The sequence below is a fragment of the Manacus vitellinus genome, unplaced genomic scaffold (genome assembly GCF_001715985.3).
Source record: "Manacus vitellinus isolate BGI_N305 unplaced genomic scaffold, ASM171598v3 scaffold_27_pilon, whole genome shotgun sequence".
NCBI lineage: Eukaryota > Metazoa > Chordata > Aves > Passeriformes > Pipridae > Manacus > Manacus vitellinus.
The window spans coordinates 9,317,420-9,337,057 of NW_021940039.1; the positions used below are offsets into that span (position 1 = coordinate 9,317,420).

At 49.0% G+C, this 19,638-nt stretch overlaps 1 protein-coding gene across 1 annotated transcript in view; it reads right to left on the minus strand.

Moving 5' to 3' along the window:
* LOC115307565 (voltage-dependent N-type calcium channel subunit alpha-1B-like) overlaps nucleotides 1-19,638 on the minus strand; it is an 82,225-nt gene that overhangs the window by 28,082 nt on the left and 34,505 nt on the right. The window contains exon 6 of the mRNA XM_029960601.1: nucleotides 6,391-6,506. Coding sequence (XP_029816461.1) covers nucleotides 6,391-6,506 — 116 coding nt within the window. The remainder of the gene's footprint in view (nucleotides 1-6,390; nucleotides 6,507-19,638) is intronic.

A 19,638-nucleotide genomic window follows, 5' to 3' on the forward strand; every position in this document is an offset into this window, starting at 1 on the left:
TGATACATTAATAAGACAGTAAATTGAGAAGCCTGAAAAATAATATCCAAGGACTGAGGGAGGCTGGAAAGGCAAGAAGAAATAAGAAAGTGCAAACTAGAGCATGAGAGACATAGAGGAAAGAAGAGCTGAGAGAGGGTTAAAAACGTCAGGTGAGCTAAAAACTGCGCTTTAAAAAGGTATAAAATCCTTCCAAAAACCCACAAGACAAATCAGGTGCTTTTTGAGGCTTCTTAGGATGGGTCAGAAAAGTAAAATGGGCTTTTGTAGACAGTTCAAGAGACTTCTGTGTCAAACCAGCACCCCTTCAAAAGTCTGGCCCAGAGAAAAGCTGTACTGATGTTTGGGGCTAAAAATGTTGGAAGGAAATAAAAAGCAATTACCAGTGAGTATGACTGTCCTAAACCACGAGGAAGGGATGGCTTGGACATGGACACCCCTTCCCAAGGGCTGCTGGTGTCAATGGATCCTCACCCACAAAGGACAGGTTGGTGCCCAAACACATCCCCATCCATGGACACATCTCCATCCATGGACACATCTCCATCCATGGAAACATCTCCATCCACGGAAACATCTCCATCCATAAACACATCTCCATCCATGGACACATCTCCATCCAAAACTCATCTCCCTCCACGGACACATCTCCATCCATGGACACATCTCTATTCATAAACACATCTCCTCCCATGGGCACATCATCCATGGACACATCTCCATCCAGGATTCATCTCCATCCATAGACACATCTCCATCCATGGACACATCATCCATAGACACATCATCCATGGACACATCATCCATGGACACATCTCCATCCATGGACACATCATCCATGGACACATCATCCATGGACACATCATCCACAGACACATCTCCATCCATGGACACATCTCAGCTGGGCTCAGTTTTACTGTTCCCTTTGCAGTCCCAGGTTCCACCAATGAAATTCCCTCAATCCCAGCTCTCCACCCCCACTGCTCCCCAGTTCTCTCTTTTCACAATCACTCCTGTGTGCCTTGAATCCTCTGGGAATCCCAAGGAACACATCCACCCTGGAAGAGCTTCTTGTGGGTTTTAGGCCTGCTAAAAAGCCAGCTCAGCAGGACACTCAACATTTCTAGGAGGGGGTTTAACCACACAGAGGATCAGAATTTGCCTTTAGTCATCACCAAGCCTGGAAGAGGATAATTGGAATGCCCAAAAAACCTCCCAGACCAGTGACTCTACATTAGAAGAAATATTCCACAAAGAGATGGTGTCAGATCAGCCACTTGGAGCCTCCAGACAAAGGTTTCACCAGGATATCAGAGCGAGAGGTGTCTCAGCAGTGTCAGGAATTGCTGGTCATTAAGTACTGGAAGGACTGGAAATAAAGACAAACCTGGCACTGAGGAACTGGAAGGTGAACAATACAGGCAGAGCAGCAGAGAAACGTGGTGCCCCTTCTCTTCCCTTTGGCATGGGGAGAGAGGACATTGTGGGCTCAGATAACTCAGTTCAACAGAAGTCAGGAAAAAAAAAAGGAAGAAAAACTGACTTTAACTGTCAGAGTTGGTAAATAGAAAAAAAAATTAATAAAAATACAGCCCTTAGAAGAAGCTGCCACACTCTCATGGGGAAATCTAATCTGTCTTTCTGGCAATTATCCTTCTTTGCCATCTCACACACGTGTCTCGTTGGTGTAGGTGGCTTTTCCCACCTGGATCAAAGGACTTGTTGCTCTGTTTCTTCCCAAGAAACCTGAAAATTCATAAAGCTTTATCATGTCAAGGGACAGCAGTGAAGTTACAGTGGGCTGGGAGAGAGAGGTGAAACCATTCCCACAGCCTGTTACTCCAGGAGAAGGGAAACCCTCTGAATCAGTGCTGGGGGAAAGAGCTGGAAAGAATTAAAATGCAAAAGACACACGACTTGATTAGCCCTGAACTGAAAGACTTCTGAGCAGAGCATTTTCAAACTGATGCATGTCCTTGTAAGATAAGAGAAACATCTTCAAAAGAATATTTGTGGGCTTATAAGCTCTTTAGTCTGTGCACAGAACTTCTGGTTGGAAATGCAGCATGACAGCCTGATGGATGTTACAGGTTTGAGGAGTTTATTGGAGAAAGTGGTGGCAAAATCATTTGCATGGATTACATGGCTTGGCTTCACCTCTGTTTAATTCCTCTGAAAGGCACAATTGCCTTTAAACTGAAGGAGGGTAGATTTAGATGAGATATTGGGATGAATTTTCCCTTGTGAGGGTGGGGAGGCCCCAGCACAGGTTGCCCAGAGAAGCTGTGGCTTCCCCAGCCCTGGAAGTGTCCAAGGTTGGATGGAGCTTCTGACCCAAACCAGTCTGTGATTCTGTGATAATATAATTCAAATTACAGAGAAGGCTGTGAGAAACATTAAAGACACTTCAGAGTGGTCAATAAATGATAAACATGATGTTAAATTAAAATCCTTGTTGACCAACAGGAGGTAGTGTAGAGATGGAGTGATTTTAGTCACTCACATACTTGGTCTTAAACCAGTTACAGCCCTTGGGGTAAAAACTTGAGTACTACCAAGGCCAAGGAAAATGCCTTTCCAGCTCCAGCAACTGCTCAGGATATGTCAAATATTACAGAGCAGAAACAATCTAAGTATTGAGATGCCATTTGATAAACCACTGGAATGCAGCTTTTCACTCTTCCCACCTTGCATCGAAAATAAACGAGAAAAAACAAGCAACCAAAATGCTCAGAAAGGTTCTTATAAGTATTAGAAGCCTGGTGAACCTTCCATGGGAAGAGAAGGGATGGAGCTGATTGGTTCTGTGTGCTCTGGAGCAGAGAAAATAAGAGGACACAAGGTAGAGGGAAATGAAAGAAAGAAAAGTAATTAAAAGAAGCACAAAGTGCACTCCTGAGCTCTTCCTCTCACTGCAGAAAGGATTTAAACTGAGGGCAGGACACAGTTTGGTGGCTTGGTTTATGTTTTCAAATCAAACCAGCTGTTAACATGTGGAACTCTTTGCTACAAGAGTCGAGGATGGGAAGGATTTAAAACCCATTAGATATTCACACGAATAATAAGAAAACCCTCCAGAGTTCCCTCAGAGCAGAACACCAAGACTTTTGCTCTTTCCTTTACTGCATCTCCCTGCCTGGGGCTGGGCCAGGAGATTTCTGTCCTTCTTCCTCCACCACAGTCCTGGACAAGGAAGAACAACGGTCCAGTTTGAAAATTCCCAATCATTTCCCAGCTGAAATCCCGGCCTTCAGAACAGAGCTGGGAAATCCCTGTCAACAGCACAGTCCCAAATTTCAGAGCCTGAATTCTAAACACTCCACTCCCTGTTCTGCTTTGCCTTCACACTGCATTTGGTATTCAAAGATTTTATTAACACTGCTAAGCTGATTTTAATTACTGTTATTATTCAGCTGTACTAGGAAGCTTTTTTATATTCCTATTGTATTTTCAACAATGCCTTTACACAGTATTTTTATTATTCCCTGATTCAGCTCTTTTGCACACACTTCCCTGTTCTACAAAACCTTCTGGATCTTGTGTTATTAAACTAAATCAAAAGATGTGCATTTTACAGCAGTTTTACTCCGTGTTGGTGTGGCATTTATTCAGCCCTGGCAACACAGAAATAGAAGAGCCAGCCATTCCCACGGGGATGCAAAGCTGGAGCAGGGATTGATTGTACATTTTATAACTTTTCCAGCTCAACTTTAACTCAGGTTCAGCTGATGATATCTGCATGATGATCCCTGCGTGGCTCTTCTTGGCAAAACAGGCACCTAAATGAAAGCTCTGTCCCTGTAAGGGAGTTGTCCTCTTTATTTTAAAGATGGGAAACCAGAATTCAGAGACCAAAAATCACAGGAGCCTTGAAGTAAGATGGCATTAAACCAAGAACCACAGTGCACTCTGCTCCAGCCACTGCACAAACCACTCATTAATTTGAATTTGAGGTCGCTGAAAACAATGAGAAGACAAATTATAAATGGAAAGGAAAGTGAAATCAGAAATTCTTTTTCTGATTCCTGTAGAATCCCAGAATGAGGAGTGGCTGCCTGGCTGGGAGCAGTTGCTGCTGAACAGTCCCAGGGAATAGAAGCCTGACACTAAAACTGGCACTCAATTGTCACTTTGTGCAGGAAATAATGGGCTTGAGCCACCACATAAACAGCGGCTACTTCGTCCTCTTTTACATTTGAAAGCTTCAGTTTTCCCCTCTGGCTGGGTTGTCAGAGCTCATGCCCAGATCTGCAGAGAGACCTGGCAAACCAGAGGGCTGGGAATCACCAACCCTGGGAAGTTCAACAAGGGAAGTGCTGGATTCTGCCCCTGGGATGGGGCAGCCCTGGATATATGGACAGAGTGGGAATGAGAGGTTGGAAAGCAGTGCTGGGAAAGGGCCCTGGGGGTCGTGGTCAGTGGCCAGTTGGCCCTGAGTCAGCAGTGCCCTGGCAGCCAGGAGGGCAAAGCCTGTCCTGGGGGGCACCAGGGAGGGGATTGTCCTGCTCTGCTCTGCCCTGGGGTGGCCTCACCTCAACATTGGGGCAGTTTGGGGTGAATATACAAAATAAGGAAGATATTGAGCCATTAGAGAGTGTCCAAAGGAGGGAACGAGGGTGGGAAGGGCCTTGATTTGAAGCCGTGGGAGGACACTGAGGGCACTTGGGGTGTTCAGCTGGAGAAGAGGAGACTGAGGGGAGAGCTCAGGGCAGTTCCAGCTTCCTGGGGAGGGGAAGAGGAGGGGCAGGGACTGAGCTCTGCTCTGGGAGGACCAGGGACAGCACCCAGGGAAGGGACAGCACCCAGGGAATGGCTGGAGCTGTGTCAGGGCAGGGTCAGGTTGGATCTCAGGAAAAGGTTCTTCCCCCAGAGGCTGGTTGGCACTGCCCAGGCTCCCCAGGGCAGTGGGCACAGCCCCAAGGCTGCCAGAGCTCCAGGAGGGTTTGGATGCTCCTCTGGGGCACAGGGGGTGACCCTTGGGGATGGGTCTGTGCAGGGCTGAGGGTTGGACTGGATGATCCCTGTGGGTCCCTCCCAGCTCAGCACATTCTGTGATTCTGTGATCACTGCCCTCAGGAGGGTACCAGGACCCACAGCAGGGCAGAGCCCCATTCCCTGGGTACAACGAGCCCCTCAGAGGAGGAAGAAGAAGCAAAGCAGCAGGACCAGGTGAAAATGCTCTTCACCCAGGCTGTGCACATAAAACAGAGGCTGTAACTGCAAACAAGGGCCATCTAGAACAGCCCCAGGATGCTCTGGTTTGTCCCTGGCTCGTGCAGCTGATGCTGCAGTGAGTTGCTGTGGCCACACAAGCACATTTTAGCCCAGCAGGCCCCTGGCATCAGCAGGATGAGTGATGGCATGGCCAGGAGTGATGGTATGGTTCGAACACGGTGCCAGGCCATGTTTTCTGAGCTCTGCCAGGTCTATCAGCTGATGGCAGGTGAGTCACTGTGTAACTCTGGCCCTCAGCCTTCCCGTTTGTAAAGGGCAAGGAAGGAGCTGGTCTGTCCACAAAGGCACCTCACAGCCTCTTTGAGAAACCACCACTTCTTTTTCTCTCCATCATTCTTTCAAAAGGGGTTTTCACTTTACTCAGGTGTTTCAGCTTCTCATCAAAGCAAGCAAGGAGGAAATTACCCCCCAGTTTCCTTGATGCTGCATGAAAGAATTGCACAGTGGTTATATGAGGACTTATATGAGTAGCTTATATGATCAATATAAGCTACTGTATAATGCAGAAAGATTATTGGCAATCAAAGGAAAAGCAAAGCAGGCTATTTTTTGTTAAATGGGTGTGTCTGGGTCCTTGTTAAAGTTGCTCAGGGCTTGCAATAAAGTGCAATGTTCAGATATAATGGTTATAAAGCAGTGTTAATATGTGCTGGGGGGAGTTTCATGCAAGTGAGCTCCGTGGCTCATAAAAATGACACTGGGGTGTATTTTACCATCCCAGCAAGAAAGGTTTGTAAAGCAGCTGTGCTGGAAAGTAAATAAAATAGAAATGACTCAGAGAGAGAAACAGTTTCCCCACCGTGGAGACTTTGGGCACTGTATCACTTTTTATATTATGCTGTATTAAGACAATTGCTTTGATCTCAGCAATAAAGGAAGTTGGCTCAGCTCCTTTAGTCTTGCTTAACCAAACCGAGATCTTCTGCAACAACTTTAGTGGGAGTGCTCAGAAATAACTGAAATTATCTTCTGCAACAACTGTAGTGGGAGCTCTCAGAAAGAATCCCCCCAAAAATCCAGCACTGGCTGGGCCCTCTCCAGCCTTGTGTTCCCTCCGTGTCCAACCACACCCAGGACTGCTGCTGGGGCTTTGTCCTCTCTCACCACCAGACTCTACTGGCCATGAGACTGAGGTGAGGAGATCTCTGGCCTTACCTGCTTTGAAGATCCACTCCAGGTACCCGTTGAGCTCCCGCTCGATCTGCTGCTGCCGGCGGAGCTTCAGGAAAGCTCGGCGGTTCTCCACCCGCTCCCGTTCTTTGGCAAATTCACTGCGGAGAGGCAAGAGAGAGGAAAGCACCTGTCACCAGAGGTCATGGAAAACACACAGCCCTCCTTCAGCCTCTCAGGTTGTGTTCATGAAGCTTGTGAAGTCGACAGCAGTGAGTGGAAACCACAGCAAGCGACAGCCGACAAAGTACGACTTGACAGGAGCTAAACCAACTTTGTTTCTCTGCCTCTCTCACCCTGAAAGAACCTGAAAGATTGTTTCCCTGCCTCTCACATCACGAAAGAACCTGCAAACTGCCCTGTGCACACGTTTCTTGTGCCCCGTGGCCACACCACAGCCATTGCAAGGAGATCCTGGTGCACAGCCAGTCACACAACACCAATTATTATCCTCAGCGCTAAAATCCGTCTCTCTCAGCAGCAGAATTTCCCCTGGAAGCACAAGATTAAGTCACAGAGATATCAGCACTCCTGTGAAGAGATCTGCTCTTCCATGACAGCCTTTCATTTTTCCCAGGCTTAAGATGTCTGTGAGAAACAGGAGCTGTGAGTGAGGCTGGGTGCTCTGGGGTCGAGGCGAAGCAGCTCAGATTCTCTGTGTTGAGGGTAAAAATGATCCTGCTATTTGCTAAAATCACATGGAAAGCAAGTATCTGGTATCAAATTATTAGCACAGGGCTGTACAGGGAATTCAGAAAGGAAGGTTCATCCAACCATTGCAATAATCACGTCCAAGTACATCCTGCTGCCCAGCTTGAAATGATGCTGAGACAAAAGCACAGCCCCCAGCCAAGACAACTCACTCTGGGGCTTTCCCCAAGCTAATTCCTGTCACCTCTGGGAAGTTTCTGATGCCCCAAGTGAAGATGTACATGCCATTTATAGAGCTCTGAGCCAGCCTCTGCAGTCCCTCCCTTTGGGCACACACCGGAGTGACTCTCACAGAGGCTTCACCTCTCTGGGTAAAATGGGATCAGGATTCTGTCCCTCAGGTACTCCAGAACCTCACTCATTCGATGATGATGTCGTCAGTTATCTGATAATTGTTGTAAACTTGTAGTTAACCACAGATTTTGACTAAAATCTCATGTAATCAACACACAAATGTTCTCTGAAGCCAGCAAGGAGCAGGAGATGGGAGGAAGGACTGGGGGGAAAAGGAGCTCCAAATGCCAGACACAGCTTTACATTCCCAGTCTACACTTTGTCCTCCAGAGGTGACACTTTTGCTTCGTTTGGCAGCACTGTCTGACCCGGGAGAAGGGACTGGGAGGAGAACTTGGCTCAGCACCGACCACACGGCAGAGCCACTGATGGGAGAGCTGCCATCAGCTGAGCCCTTGTCTCGATGTTGGCAGCACATCCCAGTCTCCTGACTCCCCTTTCCTGTCCCCCACCTGACAGGACAGCCCATGACCCCATCCTTGGAACAGAGGAAGTGAAAACACGGCTCTGAACCGGCAGCTCCTCCTTGGCATTCAGCACATCCCTGCCAGGCCGTTCGGGACCCTGCACGCGTCAGTCTGGGCACTCTTCTCCACCTCCCTTTCTGATGTTCTCATTTCTGCTTCAGTGCCTGCTGGTTGGGGCCATGGACCTTCTCTGAGTGTTGATTTCCCCCTGGAGCAGCAGGAAGGAGATCAGACAGCACGAGGTGACAACATGCATTTGAATTTCCAGGCGTGGAGGGGCCACGTTTAATGTGTTACAGGCTCACGGCACCACAAACTTCCCAGAGGAGGAGGCAACACCTGGTAGGAAGTTTCCTGGAGGACCCCCGTGGGCAGGAAGGACAGCAGATGAGCCATGGCACTGCTCCCTCACCCCTCAGGAGCAGGGAAAGAAGAGCTTCCCTTGCAAAGCTTTTCATCCTCTGCCAGCTCCGATCCTGCCTAAGGAAAGTAAAACTCCCCAGGACTCGTCCCTTTAATCACAACTTTATGTTTCAGAATCACAGAATATCCTGAGTTGGAAGGGACCCACAAGGATCATTGAGTCCAACCCTCAGGTGAATGGCCTGTACCTTAAATGTGTGGGAAGGTGAGGGGGGAACTGGGAGAAGCTGAAAACCTTCAGCAGTTTCTGTACAGACACACACAGGTCTCACAAGCCACCAGTGGGGAACTGCCCCCTCCTGCTCCCTGGAACTGGCAGGTTTGGCAGAATCACAGAATTATTTTGGTTGGAAGGGACCTTAAGGATCATCTTGTTCCACCCCCTGCCATGGACAGGGAGACTTTCCACGATCCCAGGTTTTTTTGAGTCCCGTTCAACCTGTGCCTTGGACATTTCCAGGGACACAGGGGCAGCCACAGCTTCTCTGGGCAACCTGTGCCAGGGCCTCACCACCCTCACAGCAAACAATTCCTTCCCAATATCCCATCTAACCTGCCTTCTGTCAGTGGGAAGGCATTCCCTCTTGTCCTGTCACTCCAGCATTTGTAAACAGTCTCTCTACATCTTTCTTTCTTTTAGGCTCCCTTCAGGCACTAAAAGGCCATAACTGGATCATCCCAAAGCTTCTCTTCTCCAGGCTGAACAATCCCAGCTCTCCCAGCCTTTCCTCCCAGAAGAGCTGCTCCAGCCCTCTGATCATCTTGGTGGGAAGGTAATTTCCAGAAGACAATACCCTGAGTCCCTGCTCACTGAATTCCTTCTGAGGGTACAGAGCTGCAGCAAAATCATCCAGGTTGAATACTGGAGGGTCTTGATGTAGGGTCTTCCTGGCAAAAGGATGCACCACTTCTTCCTTCTCCTGTCTCCAGGAGATGGGAGAGAAGTTTGGTGAAGCTGGAACTTGTTAAAAAAACTGTTTTCTATATGAAATGTATTAATAAAAATGTGTGTCTCTTCCCCTACATTCATCACCATTCAGGAGTTGAAATAGTCTCTCTTTGCTCCCAGATTTTCCATTTGAGAGTTCTTCAACAAAATTCCAGAACACATTCAAAGGAAGGGGAGAGGAGGGGGAGGGGAATTATATCAAAATGCCATATTTAATCTGAAAATATTTCAACTGAAGTTTTCCTGCCAGCTGAAAATGAAAACACAGAAAGTCCCCTGGGAATGTTTGGGAGCAGTAAATAAGTTCCCTCTTCTATTCAGCATAATTCCTATTTATGTCACTGACTTGTAAAAATCTCCCAAATCACCAGAAAGGAAACCTGAGCAGAAATATGCAGGAATTTCTTCCTAGCTGGTCTTCCATCCTCTGGCCAACCCTGGAATGTGTTTATTGTGAGGGTGGGGAGGCCCTGGCACAGGTTGCCCAGAGAAGCTGTGGCTGCCCCAACCCTGCAAGTGTCCAAGGCCAGGTTGGAGCAACCTGGGCTAGTGGAAGGTGTCCCTGCCCATGAACAAGATGAGCTTTAAAGTCCCTTCCAACCCAAACCATTCCATGATTTTATGGTTCACCCACTCTCATCCCTGGCTCCCATCACCCAAAAAGCCCCCAAAGCCCTCGAATTGTTCATCTTCCAGCGTGTCCAGCTGGGCAAGAGGAGCTGAAAGGTCAGTGCTCCTGCCCAGCTCAGCAGCACGAGGTGCTGGGGGGTGACTGTGCTGCCTTCCAGCTCCTCTGTGACAGTATCTATCATGGAACAAACAGGATCCAAAGGCAGGACATCCATCCTGGAAACCACAGGGCAGCCAGCGGAGCTCAGTGTGTCACATTTGTCTTCTCGAGAGGGGTCGGTGCTTAATGTCAAGGGAAAATGGATGGTTGTTGCTTATCACCGTGGTGGGTGGAGGAGGAAAATAAATCTCAGTGTAAATATGCACTGAAAGAGCCACTTCAGGGCAATTCAAGAGCCCCCCAAGCCACAGAAGAGGCACAGTCAGCTCTCAAGTAACCACTGGGGTCAGTGAACATTATGAACTAATGAAACTCTTACAAGTCCTTTATCCACGCTGGTCTCAAACCAAAAATATTGTCACAGCAACCAAAGAGGGATTAAAAAAATAAACAAACGCCAATCTTCATCCCCCGAGTCTCTGATTAACCTCCCTACACGACAGCAGAGAGCTGGGATGGAGCATCTCCTGGTCTTGGCTTTGGTGGCACAGGCGTCAGCAGCTTCCTGCGAGTCTAATCACATCATTAAACCTCTGCCAGTCGGGTTTTCCGCTCCCAAAGCAGACAAACTGGTTCCCGCTGCCCGGGAAGAGGCCGGGAGAGATGATACAGCATCGCTGTCACCGCTCCCGCTAATCGTGCTGGTGATTAGCGACTCGGAATAACGACACAGGTAATTAGCTCCTCGTTCCGAATAATCACACTGCGAGCTCATGAAATCTCAGGTCTTAAAAGGGGAGAAGAGCCTTCAGCCGCTGAATCTGAAGCGTTTGGAGTGAACAGAAAGCTGCAAGGATCTTGGAAGGGCTCTGCCAGTGACTCCTGGAAAGCAGCTGTCGAGAAGTTTTAGAATTTTAAGTCTTAAAAATAAATTGAGGGGAGGGAAAAAAATCGGTTTTAGATCTCAGGTCTTCGCCAGCAGCTCCTGGAAAGCAGCTGTGGAGAACTTTCCGAATTTTAAGTCTTCAAAATATAAATAAAGCAATCAGTTTTAGGGTTGGCTTCATCTCCAGTCCAAGCACATCAAAGGAAGGCACGAAGCTGAGCCCGGGCAGCATGTGACATCCTGGGACACGGTCCTGCCTGGAGAAATCCAGCCCCGGGGAGTGGAGAGGAGCCAGACCCTGCAAGTGGGTGAGCTGCTGGCACGGGGACCAGCCAGCACTGCAGATGTTCCACGGAATTACTCAGGGGCCAAACCCAACTCTCCAGGTGGAGACACAAAAATTGGCCCGGCCGGGAGGCCTGGGGTGTGAACTTGGCCGTGGGACGTGGAGGATGGATCCGAGAGCTGTCAGCAGCCTGCTGAGCAACCCCCACAGCCTCAGGAACAGGGAGGGACGGGCTGGAGGCAGAGGATGGAAAACAGAGGGTGGAAAACAGCAGCTTCTCCAGCATCGCACACGTGCTGCAAGAGGAGCAGCGGCACAAAATCCTGGCTGGTGCTGCCGGGGCTGGCTGGGTGGGGAGAGGGAAAGGCTTAAAAATTCCTCTCTGCCTCAGTCCACCCCTTTTACAGCAAAGAAAGAACCTCCCGACACACTTAGTGCCCATTATCCCCTATTTTCCGCTAAGCTTTCAGCAGGAGCAACACCGAGGCAGGAATTTCCCTGCGAGGCTGCAGAGGGACTGCGGAGATAAGAAGAGGCACTTGTAGCACCCCAGACACAAACACGCTGGGTGATAAGAGAGGGGAGATGAATGCGGTGCTGTCTGCATCTGCCGCTGAAAGCACATCTCTTGTGCTCCTGGCAGATACAACCACCTGCTCAGGGGCTTGGGATCGCTCAGAAGATCCCGCAGAGCCCCTCAGGGGAAGTGCTCATCGTGGGGATCACACACTTCCCGATATCCTGAGAGCATCCACAGGCAAGCAGAGACATTTTAAGGGTGGGAGCTCATTTCCTACCATTTATTTTGGTTAATCAGCTGTGAGAAAGAAATAGAGAAAGAGCCTTCAGTTCGTTTTTCCTCTCCCCCCCAGGTTTGCTTTTGATGCTGGAATTTGCCACCTTGTCCTAATCCAGCCGAATTCCAGCTGTTTGGGTGAAGCCAGTTACACTAATGTGGTAGGAAGATTCCTGCTCAGCAAACCCTCCCCGTGCTCCTGCTGTCCTGTAGGTCCTGCAATACCTGTGGGATTGAGTTTTCTACCTCACACAGTCCTGAAAAGCCCCTTGGGGGGCTCGTTCCACTGGGATCTCATCCAGTGAATATTCCTAACATTTCCCTCACTAACACATCAGCATCCAGCAGATTCTTCCTCCAGGAGATGGATTTGCTCAGCAGGTTCAGATCTCTGTGTTTGGTGTTCCTGGAGAACATTAAACCCTTTATAAGGGGAAGCCTCTGCAGGATGCAGCAAAAAAACCCAACACCTTTCTGACTGTGACTGTTTCTGCAGCCGAGGACACAAAGCCTTGGCTGTGCTAAACGTTTATTTTACCTTCTGCAAAGCTGTTCTTTGAAAGGCAGGGCCAGTGAGGGAGTCTAGCAGAAAGAGAGGGAGAGAGCCCATGGAGAGGGTGCAGGAGGGAGATGGGAGTGGGAAGAGAGAAAAGCAGGAGCTCAGAGTCCTGGATGAGGATACAGGAAGAGCCTGAAGACCTGCTGAGCATCTGCTCCCCTCCTGGGGGTGCTGAGGGGGCAAAGCTTGGGGGGCTGAGCAGGGACAGGGAACACCAACTTCCCTCAATTCCTGAAGCATTTTCCTTCAACAAGCTGCACTCCATCATCACCAGGGACTCTCTGGGTTCTTTCAGAGGTGAAAGGGCAAAACTCAGCCTACAACACAGCTCTGAGGAGGAAAAACAGCCCCAGCAGGGGCTGGAATATTCACAGCAGCACACAGGAGGTGAGGGACAGGGGGAAGGGGTGGGGAGAGGAGGGAGACCATCATTCCCTGCAGTGCACAAACCTGGGAGGATGCTGGGCAGTTAGAAATACACTGTAGAGCTTAGAAACATGGCTTAGGAAAGAAAAATATGAACACATCCAGGAGTAAATAGACAAAAAGGGCATTTTCCAACTGCCTGGACATGAGGCATCGTGGCCCAAAGCTGGGATGATGCAAATCCATGAGGACATGGCTCAGCTGTGTCCAGAACTGGCACCTGGCACCCAGAAGGGCTGGAAAATAAATGAGAGGAGATCAGCCAGGCCACTGATTTCTTCCCCACAGCATCAGGTGTCTTCACCACAGTAAAGGAGCAGGAGGAGCTCAGGATGAGCTGAGATGTGGCTGTTCTCACCCCCAGCCCAAACCCTCAAATGCAGAGAAACCTGCAGGCAGAGCTCAAAATCATTTGCTGCCTCTGACTTAGTGATCTGAAAACATGAATAGAAATGAAAAAAGGGTATTTTTAAATCACTGGTTTTAAATACCTCTCGAAATCAGGGCCAGGGCACCACTGAACACAGACAAAGCACACTGATTGGTGATGGGGTTTAACCCACATGGGACACAAAGAAAAAGCAGGAAAATGCACCTCATTTGGGCAAGAAAAAATTCTGAGGGAGGTGAAAGGAAGCACATCTCAGGGGCACAGGGAGAGCACCCAAAACTGCTGGAATGAGGTGAATCCAAACAGCTGATTCACCTGAAAGCTGTAATTTCTTCGGGATTTCTTTTTGCTGGTGACATTTGGTGCCTGTAAGATGTTGTTTTCCTGCCCATAAAGGCAGTTTGCTGAGAAGTCAGAGTTTTGAACCTTGCTATTAAACAAGGAAAGCTCAGAGAAGGACAGAGATTTCTTAGTGCTGAGATGACAGAGCTCTGTGGCTCATCATCCACCCCAGGCTGTCTCATCTGCTGCACAAAATCCCAAAGAAATATGTTCTGTGTTTCTATCCCACCTGGAATTACAGCCAGCCAAGATCCCACTGGGCATGATCATGTCCAGACTGAGCCCAAACACACAGAGCCAGCTGGCTGAGCTGCTGAACCCATCCTAATATCCTGCTCAGGAGTAAGGACTGGCTCAATCAATCCTGCACAGACAGAGCAGCTTCTGCTTCCTCCTCGTTGTTCTGAAGAGGTGGAACACACAGCTCTCCTCAGCCAGCTGAGGGAGGATGAAAGCATCACCCAGACATTGATCTCAGCACCAAGCCAGGCTTCACAGCCACTTTTATCACTCAGCACAGCAAGAAGATGCTTCAAATGCAAGCCAGATATGGGATATGTCTTGTATTTCTAGAAAGAGAAGAGGAACAGCACAGAGGTGAAGCCTGCAATTCATCTTCCTCCCTTCTTTTGTCTTTAAGTTCTGGCTTGTGCCCATTTTACTTTGATTGCCCCTAATCTGATTTGAAAAGCTGCCAGTGCCACAGCAGCAAGGAGGCAGCAGCAAAGTGAGAAAAAGGAGCTCAAAAGCACCATTTATCTCCCAGCATCATCCTGTTACAATTGCTGGCTGAACCTCTGGCTCTGTTCAGAAAGTTTCCACCCCCGAGTCAAAGCAGAAGCCCCAGGAAATTCAAATTTAGGTCTCCTGTGTACCATCCCTATATTGCAGGCTTTAATTTCCATTGTGGTTTAGCAGAAGGGAAAAAAAAAAAAAAAGTCCAGCACTCCTGTACCAACCAAACCCACAAAAGGAGCAAAGGACCCACATTTAACAGGACATTTAACTCGGTGAGAAGGAGCTCACGTGGAAAGTCACTGCTCCCCACATCTCCTGCAAGACAAACACCTCCTTCTCCCACATTTCATGTTTGCAACAATGGCTTTGTTAGGAAGGGTGATGAGCAAGAAAAAAGGAAAAAAATGGAGAGGTTTTTTCTTCTGTCTTTCCCCTTGTTTTAAAGCGTGGCCTTGGAAAAGGCTAAAAGCAAGGAGAAAACAGGCAGGATCTCATATCTTTCCATGATGCAGCTCTTCTGCTGCAAATAATTAACACCAGGCAAAGTCAGATCGCAGCAGGTAACTGGAACTGGGAACAAATTTGCAGGGAAATGAATGATTGTCCCTGTAATGAGGGGAAGGAGGACAGAAGAACACTTTGCTGTTATGACAAATTAATCAGGCTCGTTCTTCCCCGGCCTCTGCACGGCCTGCAGGCTGGAGTTTTATGATCTCAATCTGGCAAAAATCCTCGGGGTGGGAAAACCTGTCATGGAACTGAGCAAGTCACTGAGGCAGAGAGGGCAGGATGGGGCTGTGCTCCCCCCACAAAAGCCTCAGGGCCACAAGGGACAGCACTGAGAGCCAGGGATCTGGGAGAGGGTTTAATGGGACTGTGCCCAGAGAGCATCCACGCTGCAGATTGCTCCAAACAGGCTGCAGCAGGGGTTAACTTAATTAAAGAATGAAAGCCCTTTTTCCCTGCCCCTTGTTCCCCTGCAGGGTGCCAGCACAGCCTGTGGCTCTGTCCCTTGCCAGGCTCCTGCTGTCACAAAGATGCTGCATCCATTCAACCTCTCTGCCTGTAGTTCTTACCCCAGGTGGGCTCAGAAGACACGAGGCAGGTGTTGCACATCCCAGGACAGAGCAATACCTGAGCAGGGAACCCCCCCCAGGCCCTGTGGTGCCTCTCCACACCGGGTTCTTGCAGCTGAGTAAACCTCAGGAACAATCATTACTCTTCACTGGCTGGGCTGGGAATACCTCAGGCTTCACCATAAATATTTGAGGACATGACAAGCAGCATTTTTCACAGTGCAGAGACACAGACTCTCCGTATCCAAATGCATCATTCCCAGGCTGTGCATTCCCTGTGTCTCCAGCCTGGGTGCTCCCCACTGCTGTGGGAAGCAGTGCCAGGAAGCACTTAGCCTTGAAAGAACTTCAATCATCTTCCTCACAGCATCCCATGATAACGTTTATCCTCTTTGTGTGGTGGAATCCAAAGCATCAAACCAAACAAATGTGAGGTACAGGATCCTCGTATTAATGCCCCACTCGACACCCAAGCAGCAGAAAACTCCATAATCCCAGAAGTTTTAGGGAGAAAGGTGCTGGTTGGGCTGAGAGGAGGCTGAGGGCTGGGAGGGGAACAGCAGCAGGATGAGGAAAACAGCACTGGAAGCTGCTGCTGAGGGAGGGAGCAGCGGGAAGCCAAGGGGTGTGTGGGGTGGGTGCCCATCCCGAGCAGGAAACCAGGACAGAGTCAGGGAACAACAGAGTGTTGGGCAGCACTTCTCAAACACCAGGGGTGTTTTTCCCTCCTCACAGCAAACTGTGCAGAGTTCCATAAAAAATTCATCAGGGTCATCACGGGGCATTTTCTGGTCAGAATCAAAGCCACATCCCCCGACATCCCAAAGGCCAACGAGCCTGGGTTTCAGGAACACGGGAAGGCATCCGGGGTCAGTGGCTCCTGGCATGACTTGCACTCAGAGCATGCCCGTGGTGCCACCAGAGGCAGCCAATCTTTTCCCATGGAAAGGCTGCATTCCCTGTGATGGCTCTATTCCCTTTATTGCTGCCTGGGTCACAAATAATCCGATAAGAATAAACACGAAAAGATGTTTCGGGAAAAATGTGTTATGGATACAAACCCCTCAAGATTTTCACTGCTGCTGAACTGGGCACCTGACAAAATGTAACCTCAGTTTCTGGGAGTGCCCCAGCTTTCTGGAACAGGGATACCGTGGATTGTCATGGTTAAAACACAGAAATAAAGTTAAGGGCAGCTTTTTAGTGTGACCAAGACCTGGTTCATCCTTTGGGGAGGGTGGGTTGATGGTTAGGCAGAGCTTCAACCAAGTGTCTAATCTCCTAATTTCACCTAATTTGTAATTATTTGTTTTTTATCATTTCTCTTTTCCTTTTTTCCTTTGTGTGTCTGGGGTTAGGGAGGTGTCAGGCTCAGGCAGTCACCCCAACATGCTTCCCAGCACATGGATGGTTCACAAGGAGAGGCAAACGAGCCTTCTGAGTGTTAATAATGTCAAAAGGGAGTGAAATCTCTGCTCCTGCCTCTGCTCTCCTGGCCCTGCACAGTCCTGAGCTCTCACATCAGCTCTGGCACTCACTGAAAGCTCCCCCAGAAGAAAATAATCTGTATTTTTCTGCTCTATTGGTTCCTGCAGGACTGTTGGGTTTTATCAGCTCACGGAGGAATGAAGCACCAGAGAAGGAAAACAGAAAGTGGGGGGAATATAAAGGAGGAACTGAGAGGAAAATCCCTCTCCAGGGACACAAAGCCACTGCTCCACAGCACATGGGATGCTGTGTCCTGCTGGGAGGCCCCAAATCTCCCCTAAACAACCAACCAAAGGCAGCTGCTGGATTTTAGGAGCTCGATTGCACCTCACTTGTGCCCCTCTGAGCACTGCAGCACTCCAGGAAAACCCTCAGTTCCTCCAGGAAAACAGCCCAGCCTGTATTTGCTTGTGATGGGCGACCTGGCAAAGGGGATCTGCTCCCAGTTTGCCCAGTCAGAGCCCACCTCTGGCACTGGGCTGAGCAGGCACAGCCCAGCACCCACTGCAGCTTCTGAAAGGCCATGGACAGCCCAAAACCCCCCTTGTGCCACCAGAAATGAGGTGTTTGCAACAACCCCCCGTTTCCTTGGATCACGGGGAAGTCTGGATATTCAGGCTGGATATTCCCTCACCCAGGGAGGGGAGAGGAGCAGAAAGCAGAGCCGTTCTGGGAGGGTGTTAATTATTAACCAAGAACAAGAGCACTGGCAGGGTTTGATGAGCTCACACGAGGAGGACACACTGTACAGCACCAGGGTCCCGTGGAAGCTGAATTATGGACTCAACATGCTTTTAATTACAGCTTTAGCCAGGTACTCAGGGTTCTGGCACAGCAACTGCGGCCTGAGATTGGGGGTTATTTTTATGATATGTTTTCACCAACACTTCCCCATCTCCCTGTCACTTCCCTGCCTTTGCTTGGATTACAGGACCACAGAATCACGGAATCATTGAGGCTGGGAAAGAGCTTTAAGATCACTGAGTTCAACTGTCAACCAGCACCACCCCCATGGTCACCACTGAACCACGGCCTCAAGTGTCACATCCACAGATTTTTTTCACCCTCCCAGGGGTGCTGACTCCACCACTTCCATGGGCAGCCTGTTCCAAGACTTTCCAACCTTTTCCATGAAAACATTTTTCCTAATATCTGATCTAAACCTCCCAGGTACAACTTGAGGCCATTTGCTCTCACCCTGCCCTGTAATTCCAGAAGAATCAGCAGAGGAGAGAGGTTGTTTGCTCTTTATTTCAAAATGAGTATCATCTCTTCTTTGACATTTTGTGAGCAGATGACACTGGGGATCTCAACCAGGTCCATCTCCCTCCACTGCTCAAACAAAGAAAACCAGGAGCTCAGCCCAGTTATTTGAGGTTTCTGTTGGGTGTTGACATGGGCTCACAAATAACCACAGAAAGGCAGAAAATTTCTTTCAGATTTATGGCAGAGCTCTCTACAGCCCAGTGTTAGTGGGAAGCTTGATAACTTCTTCTCATTTCAGATTTAGGCCAGGTTGGACAGAGCTTGGAGCACCCTGGGCTGGTGGAAGGTGTCCTGCCCATGGCAGGGGGTGGAAGGAAATGAGCTCTAAGGTCCCTTCCAAGCCAAACAGTTCTGTGATTCTGGGATTAATTAAATTGCCATAATCTGTGATGGCAACTGCACATCTGCTTCAGAAAGCTGTAGCTTCCTCTTTGCCCACTGAGGAACAAATATACAGGGGAAAACAGCTCAAAAATAACAACAGTGGAAAACAGGAGCTGGACTCAATGGTCCCTGTGGGTTCCTTCCAGCTCAGGGTGTTTTATGATTCCAGCAGGGTTTCAGTGCAAGGGGACAGTAATGAAGATCACACAGGAGCTTAGGGAAGTGGGGAGCTGACCTCAGCTTTGCAGTTGTTTCCTGGGGGTGTCACATCCCCTGATTCTCCCTGCTGTTCCCTCTCTGGAATGTGTGGAGGAGGAGAGCAGAGTATTCCCCCAGGATCCAGCACAGTGACATTAAAGGCTGAGGTGCACAGATCATGAAAATAAGAAGCAGCTGAGTTCACTCTGTTCATGGGCTATTTGTAGAATCCCTAACCCCAAATCAACTTGGGTTTATTGCAACAGGAATGTGGGGCATTGCCAAGAGTCCCTGCTGCTGACACTTCCACTGGGATGTGGATGGTTCCATGGCCTGGAGTGAAACTGGACCCCGTGGAAGTCAACAGGCCAATGACTGACCCTTTCTCTGTGCAGAAACCTCTGTAAAGAAAAACCTCCAGCAGAAATTCATCTTTTATGGTGCTGTCTGGGGCTTTTGGCTACAGAATACGGAGCCACAGGGCACACATTAACAGGGTTAGAGTGGGAAAATATACAAGAAAAAATAGATTAAAAATGAGGATCACTGAAAGATAAAAAGGAAAAGGTGTTGCTTGTCATGCACTAGAACTGTCTCTACAGTATCAAAGTGGCTGATCTCAGGCACAGGGTGTGACTCTTGGGGATGGTCCCATGCAGGAGGGAGGAGTTGGACTGGATGATCCTTGGGGGTCCCTTCCAACTGAGCCCATTCTGGGATTCTGTCACACAGTGTCAACAGCCTCTGTCTTCAGAGGGTCATTCCATCTTCCTGGTGCCTTTTCATCACCATTTCATTCAGATATAGAATCACAGCATGGTTT